The sequence below is a fragment of the Callorhinus ursinus genome, unplaced genomic scaffold, assembly GCF_003265705.2.
Source record: "Callorhinus ursinus isolate GAN/ISIS: 27379988/994484 unplaced genomic scaffold, GSC_fseal_2.0 scaffold8, whole genome shotgun sequence".
In the NCBI taxonomy this organism is placed as follows: Eukaryota; Metazoa; Chordata; class Mammalia; order Carnivora; family Otariidae; genus Callorhinus; species Callorhinus ursinus.
The window spans coordinates 38284366-38302707 of NW_027397070.1; the positions used below are offsets into that span (position 1 = coordinate 38284366).

At 46.6% G+C, this 18342-nt stretch overlaps 1 protein-coding gene across 2 annotated transcripts in view; it reads left to right on the forward strand.

Moving 5' to 3' along the window:
• Positions 1-16943, forward strand: part of FNTB (farnesyltransferase, CAAX box, subunit beta) — a 61762-nt gene extending 44819 nt beyond the window's left edge. Inside the window, exons 8-12 of one of the 2 annotated variants that reach the window (XM_073895363.1) lie at positions 1147-1276; positions 3911-4043; positions 9866-9977; positions 10783-10897; positions 15447-16943. In XM_073895363.1, coding sequence (XP_073751464.1) covers positions 1147-1276; positions 3911-4043; positions 9866-9977; positions 10783-10897; positions 15447-15659 — 703 coding nt within the window. In that variant the 3' untranslated portion in view covers positions 15660-16943. The remainder of the gene's footprint in view (positions 1-1146; positions 1277-3910; positions 4044-9865; positions 9978-10782; positions 10898-15446) is intronic. The other variant, XM_025869885.2, reaches the window with a different exon arrangement.
• The last annotated feature ends 1399 nt before the right edge of the window (positions 16944-18342 follow it).

Sequence of the window (18342 nt, forward strand, 5' to 3'; positions counted from 1 at the left end):
TGCACTGTTATAGGAAACTATACTAAGAAAATTTCTTTATTTCACAGATAAAACATTTATTACAGGCAAGCAAAAAGAAGAACATCCAAACCACTTGGAATCTACCATCAACCACTCTGTTGGTGTATATCTTTCTAGAATTCCAGAAAAATTATATAGTACATTATTACTTTGTAACTTTTTGCATGTGATATATTTGGAACATCTTTAAATATACTTCATAGCATCGTTTTTAAATGAGTGGTTTTCTATTGTACAATATGCCATAATTTATATAACTGGTCCCTTACTGTTGAGCTCCTGAGTTTCTAATATTTCACTGTTATAAATGGGAATGGTAAACATTCTTATAATCTGCTATTTGAATACATTTTTGCTTATTTTGTAGGATTAATTCCTAGAAATGACCTTCTTTTGCTGGTCCAAAGATCAGGCATGTTTTTATGACTAGAGAAACACTATTAATATATAGTGTAACCCCAAATAATAACAATTATGATAATAAATTAGTAATTTAAATATATAGGAAGTTATTATTTTAAAAATAAGTTTATTTTGGGATGCCGGGGTGGCTCAGTCGGTTAAGTGTCTGCCTTCGGCTCGGGTCCTGGGTTTGAGTTCCACATCAGGCTCCTTGCTCAGCGAGGAGCCTGCTTCTCCCTCTGACTGCCATTTCCCCTGCTCATGCACTCTCTCTATCTCTGACAAATAAATAAAATAAAAAGTTTATTTTGATAGTAATATAGGTGTTTATGTTCATTATAGGAACTTGCTGAAAATACAGAAAAGAGGAAAAATACCAGCAATAGATAGAGCATTTAAATACCAGTTGTCATACTATGTATGATTTTATAACTTTTTCCTTAAAAGTAAAGATTTGAGATACTATGTTACATAACTAGACTATTTCTGAGCCCCCCCCCTTTTTTTTGGAGGGACAGGCATTTGCAAAAGTTAATTAGCTGGCATCTTTCCATTCCTAGCTGTGACGGTTCATGTGGTGACCTGAGCAAACTTGTTCTTTGCCGTCCAGGGCGGTTCCGCACTTGCACCGCACCCCCCCTCCCCTGCTGCCTGGCCCACTCCGGCTGGCCGCTCGTTGGTTGACACTGACCACTCAGCCTGCTCTTCTTGATCTCCTCCTAGGTGTCAGAATTGGGAAGGTGGAATTGGTGGGGTGCCGGGGATGGAAGCCCACGGTGGCTATACTTTCTGTGGCCTGGCTGCACTGGTCATCCTCAAGAAGGAACGTTCCTTGAACTTGAAGAGCTTATTGGTAAGTGTCTGTTGACCCCTCTTCCTCTCAGGCCCTAGGCCCCTGGTGATGTGACTGCTCAGCCTCACAGGCTTGGGGACGGTTCGGCTGTGGGAAGGGCCTAGAGTTCCTGCCCTGAGCCCATGAACTAAATGACCTGTAATGAAGCTTTTCAACGCAGTTGTTGGGGCGCTTAGTACTTTTCCAAGAAAGCGGGAGGGGTGAACGTCTGCTCTCGGCCTTGGCTCCTTTCTTCCTGTCTTTCCATCTTCCTGCTCTAACCTTTCTGTGGTGTGTTAGGCCAACTCCATAGTCGTCTTGAGTCCCTCACACATCTGGCATGAGCCAGAGTACTTTGCTCATACTTCAAGACTGTAGCTTCAGTCTCTTAAATTTGTGTGTCTTAGAACTAATCTCCTAAGAGAAAACGTCGTGAGAAGGTCTCTCAGGCCTTTTGAAGCCAAGCTTTTGTTACTGACTGCAATATGTGAACATGTAGTAAATACATTTAAATGAGCTGGGCAGAGCAGGGTGGCTGCATTGAGCAGGTGGCCCTGGCATGTGTGTCTGGACTCTAGCTAGGCTCCTGACAAATATTGAGAGGAATTCAGGAAGCAGTCAGCTTCAGGGAGTCACTAGATTGTACTGAAATTATCAGAGGCCTAGTGTACAAACACACACACACCCAGTGCCACCATCTTCAGGGAAGCATTTACTCCCAACCATGACCTCAAAGCAAACCAGCTGCAACTGACATTCACCTCCTCTCCCTAAGTTCAGATGTCAGCCTCTCATCATAGGAACTGTCGTGAGACCCATCATGAGCTTGCAAGAAAGTTTCTGGTATACTCTGTAGATACATGACCAGCAGTATTTTGTCCTCATCTTTAGGAAGCCTCCTATAGTATACTTTCCTTGAAGGTTCATGCTGAAATAGCCAACTTTGTGCACTGGACTTAGAGTTTGTTAGACATTTAAAAGTCTGATCACCAATAAGGCATGAAATATGAAAGTCCCATTTCCCAGGCAGAAATAAGGAATATAATTAGCAGAAGCCTCAGTTACAATGGCAGTATTCTAGATTGGAGCCCTGTCTCTACCACTTCCTAACCATGTGACCTTAGGAAATATGTCTGTTTTAGCTTCCATTTTTTTCTCTTCTATAAGGCAGAGATAACAGTTTTTTGAAGCTTAAAGGAGAGATTAGCAGTTCGGACTCTGAAAGTTAAAGGAGAAAAAAATCTATAAACCAGCCCAGCATATAGTAGGTGCTCACTAAATGCCAGTGTCCTTCTCACCCAAACTACTCTCTCCCTTCTGTTTACCCAGGAGACCTAGGACCCATCCCTGAAGGATTTTATGAATTCATATAGCCAAGGGAAACAGAATAAACCCATGGGCTTAGACATTGGAAAAAATTATTTAGTCTGACTTAAAAACCATTAGTCTGCGGAAAAAAAAAAACAACCCTTAGTCTGTAGGGTAAGTAAAAATGAAGAATGGACTCCCCACCGTAGTACCTGTTTTCTCTTTCCTTGAGTGTTACTTCACCTACTTTCATTAAATGGCATCATCCCTAAAGCACTGGCTCATTGAAACCTCACCGGGGACATATCAGTACCTGCACCTGCAGTCTAGTTTTTATGTCTGTCTTCTGAGAATTTGGGACTTGACCCTTATGGGTGAGTGTTGCCTTGAACAGGGATATAATCTAAACTCCACAACTACTAACTAAAAGCAGGCTGGACACCAACCCCCCCCCCATTCTAAAAAGGGCCCTTGGTGGCTCCTTTCGGGAACTTAGTCTAGCAAGAACCTAGGGACAAGGAGATGCCCTATTCTGCATCGTTCAGTTCTGAAAGTCGGTGGCTGGTGGCTGGAACTGCCTGGGAGGCAAATGGAGATGTCATTATCTGCTCAGCCAGTTGGTTCTGCTGATTCCTGGAGGCCAAACCCACGGCTATCTTGATTTTGGTAGCAGCACGTGTTTAGGAGACTTGGAGATAAGTGGGAAGGGCGGCATCATGGGTGACTGCTAAGTGACATCAGGAGCCATTTTCCAGGGTCAGAGTGAAAGATTTTCTTCTGTTAGGCAGCCAGGTTCCCCTGGAGAAGCAGAGGGTCTAGACTGGACAGAGCCGTCATTGGTGGTTAGGGTAACGGCTTATGCTTCCAGTCCTGCAAGTGACTTGCTAAGAAACCTTGGATGGATTTCTTCAGGTGCCAAGTCAAAGTCAGGAACGGTTTGAGATCACCTGACGAGACGTAGCACAAAAGTCCACTTAGCTGCTTTTAATAAACTTCCCTGAGCAGGGAAAGTGGTTAGAAACAAGCCCCTGGTGGTCTTGCTTTACATTTCCTAGTTCAGCCTTGTTTATGGAGAGACACTTGCAGGTCTCCTTACAGGCCAGCCCGGCCTCTTCATCCTGTCAGCACCAGAACCCATCTGGAACCCAGGAAGAGGTGGTCCGTTGTCTTTTAGGCATGGAGCCGAGATGCATTGCCATGAAGGGGTCCAGCTGAAGTGCTCCACGCTGCGTTTGCAGCAGTGAGGGGGAGGAAAAACAGCCCCCACACTGGGACTGCCGGTGCCAAGAAGCCAGGGGACGGGACCTTCGCCTACAACTGCCTCTCCCTTGTCTGTGTCATTCTCAGCAATGGGTGACCAGCCGGCAGATGCGCTTCGAAGGTGGCTTTCAGGGCCGCTGCAACAAGCTGGTGGATGGCTGCTACTCCTTCTGGCAGGCGGGGCTCCTGCCCTTGCTGCACCGCGCACTGCATGCTCAAGGTGAGCCCGAGGGGCGGCGGGGCGGGGGGGTGGCTGGCGGGGGCCTGGCCATGTCCCGCGGCTGCTCACCAAGTCAGGAAGCCAGAGTGCTTTTTTAGGGGGACAGAAATGAGCTCTGTCTGTCCCGGATTTCGAGTGCCCGGTGTGGAACCTCCTGCCTTGGGCATGCATGCGCAGACCAGGATTTAACTCCAGTGGTTCAGTCGCGTTACGGGTACTGCTTCAAACTGGCTGTGGCCGGCAGGCGGTGGGCGCGCGTCCTGGGCCCCGGGGTGAGTGTCGCCTTAGCTGGGTGTGAAGCCACAGTTTCCAGTGCAGAGTTCCGTACCAGTCATATCAGAACTGAGAACCCGCGCTCTGCACGTCACGGTCACAATAGTGACCACAGAGGCACTTTCAGAAAGGGGCAGAGAAACAGAACCCATGGGGAAAAGATCCACCATGTCTGACAGACTTTGTAGTTGCCGCCATTAGAAACATCTTAAGTTCATTGGAGAGTCCTAAATGCAAGTTTGTTCCCCCCCTGCGCCTGGAGTGGAGAGACCTATGTTCATTTCTGTGGAGTCTCAAATGGGAATTCCAAACCGAAGCACTTAGAGAGCAAGCAAAATTTCTGGGAGCCTTCCTTTGTTATCTCTTGAAATCTCAGGTTGCCTGCGGACTCCCAAATCATCCTAATTTATTTTATGTGAGAGCAGGGTGTCCCTGAGGAAACCAGTGGGAGAGGGGGAGTCATGGCTGCCCGCCTGGGTCCTGATCTGTTCTTGGAGTGAGATCCCTTGGCCCAGAGGGAAGGTTTTCTTTGGACTTAGTAGTTGGGTAATTACTCGCTCAAATGTGGAAGATGAGATTCCTCCCTACTGCCTTGCCGTCCCCACATGCCTTTTCTTCTTCTTTGGTTGTTCTTTCTGAGCCCCTTTCTTTGGTTTCTTCATTTCATGTGAGTTGTGGCCACTTTGGATACGGACTCGAAGTAAACAGAACCTCTGCCTATCTTCCCATTCTCCCAGTCGTAGTCTGTCCTGAGATTCCTTGCCTGGGGCTGCAGAGCTTTCGGTTTCAGGGCGTTAAGATATATCATTCCCCTGACTCTGGAGCCTGCACTGTCCCTGGCTTGACCATTGTAATAGAGAAGACAAGAACTCCCCAAGAGTCCAATGTTTTCAAAGCAAAAATAGCTTGGAGTTTTAGTGATTTCTTTATCTGGAACTGGTGAGGTGAAGCCCCTGGTAAAATGGTCAGCCTTTCACAAGCCTGCCCCTGGGGGGGATGCGATGCAGTCCTGGTGCTGTCGCCAGGAGCATCCCGGAGAGAGCTGTTACAGGAGCGGCACCTGCCAGTGTCTTCGGTGGGGGGTGGGATGACGGGGGGCTGACATTTTGTTTATTGTAGCACACGCTCTGGAGGCCTAATCGCATGCAAAGCTTTGCCTGAGGAAAAGGTTGCCTGTGAATCTTGGGCCTTGCAGCTTTTTTCAGTGCTTGGGAGAAGCCCTGGGTTGGGCTTGAAGCTCACCCACCTCTCAGCAGCAGTGATAAAGGAAAAAGGGAAATGTCTTAAGCAGTGGGCATGATACCGACATTGGGAGTCAAAAGGAGACGATGTGTAGAAAGATACTCATAATATACTACGATCAAAGGTTTCAAAGCAGTATGTATATAATTCCATTTTTTTAAAGAGAGAGAGTGCAAGCATTGGGGGAAGGGCAGAGGGAGAAGGAGAGAGAGAATCTTAAGCAGGTTCCACGCCCAGCGAGGAGCCTGACAGTGCTCGATCTCACAACCCTGAAATGGTGACCTGAGCCGAAATCAAGAGTCTGATGCTTAGCTGACTGAGCCAGCCAGGTGCCCCTATAATTCCATTTTTTAGTGAAGAGTTGACTCCAAAAAATTACTAGAAGGTATCTGGGTTGTGAAATGACAGGTGATATTTGTTTTCTTTCATGTTATTTTTATCTTCTGATTTTCTACAATTAATTTGTATTTCTTGTATAAAGAAAAATAAATGTTATTTTACAAAAGAAGAGAAATTCTATAAACAAAGCAAGTAGCAAGGTGGGAAAAATTATTTGTGACAAATGACAAAGGGCTAATTTCTTTAATTTGAGAGACTCCTACAAATCACTAAGAAATAGCTAAACAACCCCCCTGAAACCCAGGCAGAGGATCTGAACGGGGAGATTCCGAACAGGCAGGGAAAGAACTCCTGGTGGTGTTACTTCTGCTACCATTGCCCCTCCTCCTGGGCGCTCAGCCTCAGCCTGGGACTCAGCGGAGTCCTTCACTCGTATTTTCTCATTTGAGCCTCAGAACAATGTCATGAAACAGGTACTCTTGTTACCCCCATTTTATAGATGAGGAAACGAAGAACAGCAAGGCTCAGTGACCTGCTCTATGATACCCGATCGCCACCTATGCCGGTGTAACCGCCGCAGATGGCATAAATGGAACAAAAAGATGACAGTGAAAGACATGCAAATAAAATCAGTGGGACACTGGTCGTTTTTACTGTCAGATTGCCAGAGATGAGGAAACGTGGTGCCCAACGTTGGGAAGAGTGTGGGAAAACAGGCACTCTTGTACTGTCAGTGTGGGTGTAAACAGCTGTTTTGGTTTTCGGAGGGTAGTTTGGAGACTTGTTTAAATTACTTAAATCAGGCTAGTGCACGGTCAGGGGAATTTACCTGCAGAGATATTAGCAAAGGATGGGTATTGAGGTGGAGTTTAATGGCAAACAACCGAACTGCTCATGGAAAGGTTAATACGGGTTAAGCGGTTAAGCATCTGCCTTTGGCTCAGGTCGTGATCTCGGGTCCTGGGATCAAGCCCCGCATCGGGCTCCCCGCTCAGTGGGGGGTGTGCTTCTCCCTCTCCCTCTGCCCCTCCTCGCCGCTCGTGCTCTCTCTCTCAAATAAACAAATAAAATCTTTAAAAAAAAAAAAGGGTTAATAGTTAAATATATTACGATTTCTCCATACCATGGTTACATGCAATGGGCTACTATGGAAAACTCTCCGGAACCCAACATAAAGTGTAAAAAGTGTGGTCTGTGTGCACACAGGCTGACAGCCCCACAGCTTTTCCTGGAAGCAAGCAAAACCCCTTTAACAATGGGCACCTTTGGCAGAAGGATGGGAGTTGAAGGGAGGGAGACATATATTGAATTTTTTTTTCCTTCTGGACCATACTCTGCTTTTTTCTTAACTGTGTGCATTCCTACTTTTATCTCAGTAAGCGACCCAATACACTTTTTAAAGGCGATGATCCTATTACTAGTTAAAGAGATAACAAGGGGCCGACCCCTCGCGGCACACACACCCAGTAGGACCTCACTGGCCACCTCCACATAGGTCGCTGGTGTGTGGGTGTAGAACACAGTGGTTGAAGAGAAGAACAAATTACTTAGATTTTTAAACTATAAAATGCTGACTAAATGAGAGAGTTCTTTGGTTTCCTTGGAGCCGTAGGAAAGCAGCAGGCCTGTGAGCGTGTGTTTGGATTGGCAGTTACCGGAGGCTCGAATGTTCTCGGAGGCATACTGCAGGCCTGTTTTTGTCCACCAAAGTTGAGCTACATGTCACTGTACCTGTCCGTTACTGTTTGGGAACACTTTTCTAAGAGAATCTTTGAGATGCAAAATGACATGATGGGGATTTGTAAGGTGAGGGAGAGGCATGAATTATTTAGAAGGCTGATCCCAGGGCCGTCAGCAGCACCCTGTAATCCCGTCTACCTTCATCTGTGATTTGTGTGGTGCTGCGCAAATTCCAAGATCCCAGGAAGCTCCTTGTTGGGTTTGTGAACTTTGAGCTTGCAGACTTCCGTAATACAGCACGGCAGACTTCCGTAATACAGCACGTCACTGACCCACTCTGTAATCTGTCTAATAGTAAACGTAGCCGTTGCTTTTCACATTCTGATTTTAGTGATAGGTGAGCACTTACCTTAAAATAATAGTCTTTTATTTCTTATGAGATATAGAATAAAGGTATATTTTGTACAGATGTTTAATGCAGTTTAAGACATTTGCTTTTAAAAAAAAACAGCTTCCTTGAGATATAATTCACATAACCATACAATTCACTTATTTAAAATATACAATTCATTGGTTTTTAGTGTCGTCACAGATTTGTGCAACCATGACCATAATCAATTTTAGAATTTTCCTCACCTCCCCAAAGTCCCTGTACCTATTAAATAGGCTTCTTTATTTTTTTTTTAAAGATTTTATTTATTTATTTGAGAGAGAGAATGAGAGAGAGCACATGAGGGGGGGGAGGGTCAGAGGGAGAAGCAGACTCCCTGCTGAGCAGGGAGCCCGATGCGGGACTCGATCCCAGGACTCCAGGATCATGACCTGAGCCGAAGGCAGTCGCTTAACCAACTGAGCCACCCAGGCGCCCTAAATAGTCTTCTTTAAAGAAGAAATCACAAAGGATTGATTGATTACAGCAGAGAAAAATGTATGCCTGTAGCATTAAATGGAAAACACAAAATACAAAATTATAATAACTATATAGAAAAATGCATAGAAACGAAAAAAGACTGGAAAAAAATTAGCTTTTAATTGCTATTTACAAATTGTTTGCTATCTTTGTAGTAGCCCAGGGATCAAAATATAAAATTAATCAAGGACTGAATGCACGTGTGTAGTTTTTTGTTTTTAAATTCTTTTTTTTTCAAAGATTTTATTTATTTATTTGACAGAGAGAGACAGCGAGAGCAGGAACACAAGCAGGGGGAGTGGGAGAGGGAGAAGCAGGCCTCCCACCGAGCAGGGAGCCCGATGCGGGGCTCGATCCCAGGACCCTGGGACCATGACCTGAGCCGAAGGCAGATGCTTAACGACTGAGCCACCCAGACGCCCTCATGTGTATAGTTTTTAAAAACCAATTCCCATGTAAGTGCTTCTGCAAACATCCATCTGTTGGCAGTCTGTCTCTCCTCCCCACTTGATAACTGTACAGTACACAGAATTCTCTGACCGTACGGATTCAGCTTCAGAGTGTAGAAGCCCAGTTGCTTGTCCCTACTTTAGTATTATTACCGCAATTGCCAGTTTCTGCTGCTACCATATTAGATGACGCAAGAATCCTGGCAGTTACTAGTAATGCTTCTTAGGAAAAGTTTTTGAGCCAAGAGAAAAGTTGGAGGACGCCCTTTGGAGATAGATTAAGTTCAGGCTTAGAAAACAGAAGGAACAGACATCACTCCTGTTGCGAGTTCCCTTAGCCAATTGGAGTGAGACATATGCTAGACAAAGTTTCTTAGGAAGCCCAGAGCAGTATAGGGCCCCTGGCTGGCGCAGTTGGTTAAGTGTCTGACTCTTGGTTTTGGCTCAGGTCATGATCTCAGGGTTGTGGGATCGAGCCCCGTGTCGGGCTCCAAGCTCAGCACGGAGTCTGCTTGGGACTTTCTCTCCCTCTCCCTCTGCCCCTTTCCCGCCCCTCAAATAAAGAAAATCTTAAAAAAAAAAAAAAAAAAAAAAAGAAGAGGAGTAGGGACTTGTGGACTGAGTCAGGGGTAGTAACAGGGTCGATCTGGAAGGCGGAGCTACCGAGCCACCTTCAGGGATGTGGTTTCGGATGGGCACCCACTCTGCACTGCTGCTCTGACTCGAGTCGAAGGTCAGGAGAGGGACATATCATGGGACTTGTGTGAAGGTGTTAAGTGTCCTGAGAATGTAATTTTCAAAATTAGTCCAGGAAGAATAGAGGGAAACCTTAACTGTCCCCAGTGGGTAATAAGATATAAAGATATCATTGATACCGTGTTGGCTGTTTCCCTGGCGTGGGCCCGCCCTGATCCTCTGCCTTCCTGCAGGCGACCCTGCTCTCAGCATGAGCCACTGGATGTTTCATCAGCAGGCCCTGCAGGAGTACATCCTTATGTGCTGCCAGTGTCCCGCCGGGGGGCTTCTGGATAAACCTGGCAAGTGAGTGCCTTCTCTCAGGAGAGGGAGGGACGGGGAAGGGAGAGAGGGTGGGCCACTCAGGCCTACCTCTGCAGAGGTGTGTGGGGGTGGTGTGTGGGGGGTCCCTTTCTATCCAGCTGCTTAGTACTAGGGTGAAGCACCCCCATGGGGGCACCCCTTCTAGTTCCATCCTGGCACCTCCGAGCTTACATGCACTCCCCTCTCCAGGTAGGTATACAGATTGCCGGGGTGTAGCTTTTCTTTCCTCCTCTTTTTTTTTTTTTTTTTAAATTAAACTGATCTAAATAGAATAGGATACAGGATTTTAAAACGCTTGAGTGTCATGAACAGAAATTACAGTCACAGCTATTGCCACGTAGATTAAATATCTTTAGGTGCCACAGTCAAAGAAAAGGGATATCAGATAAATCCTGTCCCCCTCGCTATTGGGCATGCGCACACCCTGCCCCTGTCAACATCCAGGGGAGGGCCCAGCTCAAGGCTAGTCCCCAGCAGTTGATCAGGAAGAATTTGACCCATTTCTAAGCATTTTGGTAGTCTTTTGGAGAAGTATACTAATTTAACACCAGCACCATCCTGGAGAGCCCTTTCCAGAAGACAGCTGGAGGGCCCCTGGAGGGGCCTACTCCACAATGCCAGTTCCTGCTGTGGGGCAGGACGGAAGGATGGGGCTTTGAGAAATGCTGCCGGGTGGCAATGGGACGTGGGGGTGCATCCTGGGCCTGGATCTCTTGTTGGAGGCTGTGCCTGTGAGGATTTGTGGGCAGTGGAGGAGCCCCTGCTCAGAGTCACCTTGTCCGTGCAGGTCTCGGGACTTCTACCACACCTGCTACTGCCTGAGTGGCCTGTCCATAGCCCAGCACTTCGGCAGTGGGGCCATGGTGCACGATGTGGTCCTGGGTGTGCCGGAAAATGCTCTGGTAAGACGGGATGGGGGGCTTGACACCCCTTCTCCACAGGGTCCCCAGGACTGTGCACAGACCTGTGAGCGCGCCGCCCCCCTGTCCTGGATCTGCAGCCTTCTGGGAGGAGCTGGTGACTGATGAGGGAACTGCCTCAAGGCAAACTCCGGCTTCCAGGTGGGGGGATCCATCTGTGACGGAAGTTCTGTGCCTTTACCCCCTGCCTCAGGACCCAGACCTCTTGCCATTAGTTTGTCCGGGGCAGCGTACTCAGAGGCAGTACGTTTCTGGAATCTGCAGTCACGCAGCCCCCACCGCATGTCTGTGGGAGCCCTCAGCTGGTGTAGCAGCTCTCCAGAGGAGCTTCTGTGAGGTCCCCCCAAAATGCGCCGCCATGGCGCCCTGTGTGTGCCCTCCCTAGCACTCAGCGCAGTTTGTAATGTGTGTGTTTAACTTGTTTTTGTCTGCTGCCCCCCAAAACTGTCAGCTCCGCGAGGGCAGCGTGTTCAGCCCGCCTCCAGCCCTAGAGCAGCCCAGCCGCAGGAAACACCCCTGAGCCCAGACGTGAGCCTGGGACACGAATCCATCCAACACTGTCCGCAGCCAACAAATAATGGGGCCTGTGCAGACTGTCACGAAATAGTTCCAATAGAAGAACACAGATGGCCAGTAGATGGATGAAAAGATGCTCAGCCTCACTGATAAGCAGGGAAAATCGGAGTAACCACCACTCAGCTTTTTCAAGTCTTAACATTTTTCCATATTTGCCTCCCACGCAACCCTTCTCCCTGTCTCGCTCTCCCTGTCTCGCTCTCCCTGTCTCGCTCCCCCTGTCCCCAGCATCACCTTGTCCTAAGTCTGACACTCGCCATGGCTGCAAGTGTCTTTGTGCTGTCACTGTGTGTGTGTCCGTCAGCAACACAGACAGGGTAGGCTCTCATGCCTGTTAGAGCACGATCCACCGTGCGTTGCTTTTCTTGCTGACCATGTACTTCTGATGTTTATCTGTGTTCATGTGTTGCTCTGGTTTACCCATTTTAACAACTATACGGCATTCCCATGTGTAAGTGTACCCCAAATTCTCGGTTAACATCGAGGTGGTTTTGGTTCGTGCTGTTGCAGACAGACTTGTAGTGTCCTTTGTGGTAGTTTGTCTAGGAGAGACTCGCTGGTTGAAGAGAAACACTTGATCTTCACTAGACAGCGCCTACCCATCCCCCACGTGGTTGTGTTATTTGACGCTCACGCAGTACTCAGGGTGCTGCTCCGTAGTCCGACCTTTCCTTTCTGCCATTTGATACATGGGAAGTGGTACCTCAGTTTTATTTTTGCATTTCCCTGATTACTAGTAAGCTTGAGCATCTTTTCAGAAGCTCATTGACCATTTGTGTTACGGCTTCCTTGAATTGGCTGCCATCTGCTTGCCATCAAACAATTTAATTGTTTGCCCTTTTCTTGTACATTTGTTGGAGTTCTCTGTGTGTTCTTGATAGTAATCCTGTGTCGGTGGTGTGTGTGTAGTGAATCTCTTCCAGTTCGTGACTTGTCTTTTCACTTTTCGTGGGATTTTTTTGTTGTTGTTGAATAGGAGATTTTAAATTTTATAGTGAAAAATTTTACTGCCTTTTTGGTTTTTGAGGGTGTGGAGGGGTACTTAAGAAATCTTTTCTTACCCTGAGGTCATACATATATTTTCTTCCCAACAGTTTAAAGTTTTGCTCTTCCCATCTGGATTTTTAATTCTCCTGGAATTGATTTTTGTCTGTGGTGAGGGGTGGATATAATTTTATCTTTTTTCCATTTGGATGCCCAGTTCACCAGCACCACCACTAATGGAAGTTTACAACTTTCCTTCTGATGTGTGTCCCATATACATCACATACTCAAGTTTCTATATCTGAGGTGACTCTTTTCTGTTCCTTTGGTCTGTTCACCTGTCTGCACTATGTTAAGCAAATCTTAAATGCAGGTAGGCAAGTCCCATCCACCTTGATCTTTTTATTCAAAATTGCCTTGCTAGTCTCTGCTTTTTGCTTTTTCCTATGGATTTTAGGATCAGCTTATCAAGTTCCACAAAAAGCTATAATGGAATTTTTATGGGAATTTGCACTGGATTTAAGATTAATGGGAGAGAACTGACTTCTGAGGCTTTCCGTTTGTGAACACAGTTTTTCAGATTATCTTACACATCCTTCAATGGTCTTTTATCATTTTCTCCACAAAAGACTATCACATCTTTTGTTAGACTTGTACCTAGGAAATTTATAGTTTTTGTGTCTGTTGTGATTGCAATATTTTTTCCATTATATTTTGTAACTGGTTGTTACTAATGTACAGAAATGATATTTATATTTTAATTTTGTATCCAGCCACCTTGATGAACTTGCTTAATAGTTGCAATAGTTTGTAGAATCTCTTGGATTTTCTATTTAGAATGTGATGTTATTTTAAAATGAGGACAGTTTTGCCTTTTTCTTTCTGATTCTTTTTTTTTTTTAAGATATTTATTTATTTAGAGAGAGTATAAGTGGGGGGAAGGGCAGAAGGTGAGGAAGAGAGAAAATCCTCAAGCAGACCTAGGGGCTCAATCTCATGATTCTGAGATCACAACCTGAGCTGAAACCAAAAGTTGGACACTCAACCAACTGAGCCACTCAGGCACCCCTTTCTTTCTGATTCTGAAGAGTTTTATTTCTTTTTCCTGCCTTAGGATATTGGCTAAGACCTACATAGAGTGCTGACTGGAGATAGTCATAGGGGGCGCTCCTTATCTTGCTCCTGGTTGTAATGGGAAGGCGTCTATAATTTCACCATTATGTAGGATCCTTACTGTTTGTTTGTTTAAGATTTTATTTATTTATTTATTTATTTATTTATATGAGTGAGAGAGAGTGCACAAGCAGAGGGAGGGGCAGAAGGAGAGGGAGGGGCAGAGGGAGAGGGAGAAGCAGGCTTCCCGCTGAGCAGGCAGCCTGATGTGGGGCTCCACCTGAGCTGAAGGCGGACTTTAACCGACTGAGCCACCCAGGTGCCCCAGGGGGATTTTGATAAATATTTCTGATCTGGTTAAGGATGTTACTTGCCCTCTCTTCCTGGTTTGCTAGGTTGTTGTTTTGTTTCAATCATAATCTAATATTATATTTTATTGAGTGTTTTTTCTACACCTGATTTTCCTCCTTTAATCGAATATGCTATTATTTTGTTAATAAATGTTCTGATGTTAACCTTACATTCTCGGGATCAGCCCTTCTTGGTTATAGGACACTGTGTGTGTGTTTATTTAATACATTGCTGGATTCAGTTCGCTAGTATTTTTTGGCTAGTATTTTTGTTTAGGATTTTTTGCATGATATTCATAAGAAAAACTGATCTAAAATTTTTGTTTTATTGTATTGCTGTTTCCAGTTTAAATTTCAGGATAATATCTTAGCCTGGGTATTAGATGGGTATTTTCTCTCCCTGCTGCGCCGCCCCCCACCCCCCGCCTTTCTTTTTTTAAGTCTTTGAGAACATTTGTACAGGTTAGAGATTATCTGTTTCTTGTAGGTTTGATAGCACTTGCTTGAGAAGCCCTCTAGGCCTGGTATCCTGGGGCAGGAATGATGGAAGCAGAATAACCAATTACATTATTGATTTCATTTATTCATGTACATTTTAAAGACCTTCTTGAGTAAATTTTGAAAATTTATATTGCTCTATAGAGTTACTTAGTTTATCTGTACTTTTATATGTTTTGGCATTAAGTCGCTCATAGTATTCTCTCCTAAAAGTTTTAAAACTTAGGGGCACCTGGGTGGCTCAGTCAGCTGAGCATCTGACTCTTGATTTTGGCTCAGGTCATGATCTCGGGGTCATGAGATCGAGCCCTGTGACAGGGTCTGCGCTCAGGGTGGAGTCTGCTTGGGATTCTTTCCCTCTCCCTCCTCGTCCCTCCCGGTTTGCTTGTGCTCTCTCTCTAAAATAAATAAATAATATGTTAAAAAAAAAAAGTTTTAAAACCTCTCCTGCAATTCTGTCCCCTTCTTCATTCTCCCCAGATGGAAGAGTCGTGAATATTGGCCTCCAGTTGTGCTCTTAGACCAAAAGTTTCTTTTGGGTTTCTGTGATGTAGTGGAATAATAGAAAAGAATTTAAACATGGCCTGATACCTTTACTGCGTCATAAGGTTGTGGTCCTTTTTCCTGATTACAAATGTAAATACATGGTGTTTGTTTTAATAATTGGAATATATATAAAAGTATAATTAAGAAAATTTAAAACAATCCTATCACTGTTCCTGTTTGGGTGTATGTCCAATTTCTGCCTGTAAATCACATCTATAAACACATTTTCAAAAAGTTTGGGATAACGTTGTGCATACCATTTCCCTCTCTTAATACCTTATAAGCATTTGCCCGTATCATTAAATATTTTGAAAGCATGTTTTTAAGTGGCTACATAATACTCCTTTGTGTCCCATGTACTATTAGATGTTTTTACTAATACCTTGTTGGTGGACATCAGGGCTTTGTGGGACGGATCTCCCTGGGTGTCTCTGATGAGTCCTTCTTCTGCTAAATTCTTACAGGTGCATTTAACTGCTTCAAGGCTGTGCACATTCCCAAGGACCACCGGGGCGATTAACTGGCATCTGCCCTTCTCTTTGCAGCACCCCACTCACCCTGTGTACAATATTGGACCAGATAAGGTGATCCAGGCCACCATGCACTTTCTGCAGAAGCCAGTCCCAGGCTTTGAAGAGCACGAGGCTGAGGCACCAGCAGAGACCGCCAGCACCTAGAAGACAAGGGTCCGTGGCTCTGTGCTCACCCACCTTCCCGGTCAGACCAAGGTGTATACATTTCGATACCTACTGCACTCTGTGCTGCACAAGCCTTGGCCACTATGGAGCTGTGGTCCTTTGTCCTTTCTTGTCAAACAAAACAAAACTGATGTCTCTGGGTTTGGAGAACATAGTGGCGTGGTTTTTTAAAAATTCTTTCCACTTCTGTCAAACCAAAAATCTGTCAGCCCGCGCGGCACCTGAACCCAGCTCTGGCCCGGCCAGGGTTGCTGGGGAACAGTGCATGCTGGGCAGAAGCAGCCCCTCGCCGCCAGCTCTCCGGCCCGGGCAGTCGTATTGAAATGAGTGGTGTCTATAAGTTACTGCTGCGACTCCCGCTTGCACGCCACCCTCAAGTCGCCAGGAAGGTGCCCTCCCATGGGTGAAAATAAGTCTGCTCTGTGCCAAGGGGGAGGGGGGGCTTTGGTCCCATCAAAATGAATTCTCTAGAAAAAATCGTGGTGGGACTTCACTAGGAGATGCCCAAGGCTGTCACCTCCCACCACGGTCATTTGCAAGGGAAAGGAGCCGGGGGAGGGGGAGAAAGGTCTTGGGTTGTGAGCTCCTCCCCCTCCGCATCCGAGAACTGAGCCACACCTCTCCCCAGGGCCCCGATGGGTGTGCCAGCGGAGTTGCTTCACCCACCCGGTGTGGTGTGGTGACTTCGACCCAGGAAGCCAATTACGAGTGGCAAATGAACCTCTAGTTCAGTTCTGCGCCCAAGGAAGCAGCCCCAGTGCCCACCGCTCCCCGACCCCATCATGTACCGTGAAAAACCCCTCTCGTGTCTGCAATGGAGCACTGGCGGCCTGTGGCCATTCTGCGTGTTTCCACCTCCCGTCGGACTCCCGGCCCCCTCAAAGGTAGTGTTGTCTTCTCTCATCCCAAGTACTAACGCTACTAAGTCTTTCACCTTAATTTGACTCAGGATTTATTCACGTCCTGCCCACTCTAGGCTCACAGAAATAAAATCAAGTGCTAGATAGGCTGGGGGCCGCCCAGTGTGCTCAGACTGTCGGGGCCTCAGCTGCACGCAGGGACCCCTTTTTGGTCAATGGGGGGTTGAGTCAGGCCACCTGTCCGCGTGGCTGACCTGGCCTTCACGTAAGCAGCCCACAGGAGCGCAGAGATGCAGCAGAGGCTCTTCTCCAAAACTCTGCCCTTCGCAGCCTCTAATTCCCTATTGCTTTGGTGGATGGGGCTATATATTACCTCCTTGAAATAAAAAAGAATAACATTTTCTATGATGTCTCTCATTTGTGATTGGTACCGAGAAAATTCCCTCCGGATGTCCCGTGTTTGGCGTTATTGAATATTGTTCCCGGATCGCCAGTCTCCTGCGTGCAAGGTTCCGGACCCTGTGCGTTAGCAGTTACAGGGCTCTGGCTTGGGGCCCACCTTCAGACACCCACTCCAGCCGAGGCCACAGTGGGCCTACCAGCGGGAGAAGCTGTTTCTCCCCAGCTCCCCAGAGCAATTTGGTTGACTCCCCAGCACTCTACACCGTGTCTCATGGTCCGTCTGTGTGTCTGTCTCCTCCAGCTGACTCTGAGCAGGGACTGTGCTCCTGAGTCCTAAGGCAAGCATTCAGCAACAGGTGGGGGCAGTCATCCTGACCAGAGGCGAGGCAGGGGGCTGTCACCAGAATAGGAACAGGCCAGAATCCCGCAGGCACCTGGCTTTCGTCGAGGGATGAGAAGAGAGTGTCGTCTTTTTGGACTATAATCCCTGCCCCTGGGCTCCCAGTGCCCTGACAACAAAGCTTAGGCTATAGAGCAGCACGGTCAGAGGCATCCTTGCCGTCACTGTAACAAAAGGTCAAGCCCTCGCACCCCGGGAGCCTCCCACAGTGGTAGGGGATGGGTTACAGTAATGGGTGTGGTTAAGAGACAGAAGGGATTGCTCTGGTATGAGCTGGCTTTATTACACCCCAGCCGCAGGGTGTTAGCCGGCCCCAGGGGTAGGTGAAGTGTGCCTCAGTAGAGGAGAGAGGGTCCTTTGCTGGCATTCTTATCTCAGGGCTTTCCACTGGCATAATCATGAGACTCCCTTCCTGCTCCCAGTTGGGTCTGGAGGATTTCCTGATTTTACAGCATTCAAGTGAGTGCTAGAGATGAATTCTCAGATTTATCATGTGGATCCTTAAGTAGAAGGCATTTATGTAGCATTTAAGGTGGGTTACCCCAAATATTTCCCCATCAGTAAAGAAATACAAAACTACCACAGATCTCTATATCCAGATGGGCCCCGGCTTCCCCCTTGGATCCATTTCAGATCCACCTTGAGCCCCATATAAGTTGGGCTCCCTGCAGGAGAGTTCCTAGTAGCTTCAGCATCCCAACTCCAAGGGAAGGGTCATGGTCTGGGACAGGGAAGTAAATGTTCTTTATGTCTGCAGGCTATCCTAGGCTCTCTGTGGCCAGGACTACTAAAATACAAATGCTGCAGAGACCAAATATTAACAAAGATGTAGGATGTCTCTCATTCTCTGGGCTAAGTTCAGTTCAATGAAAGTTTGCTTTCCTAATGCTGATAATCAGACCTGAGGTAAGTGATACAGAGGTCTATCATGGAGGGTTACTCACTGTTGCTTCCAGTTGGGGACACAGGTATTCAGTTGAGGGGGAAGTATTTGCTAATA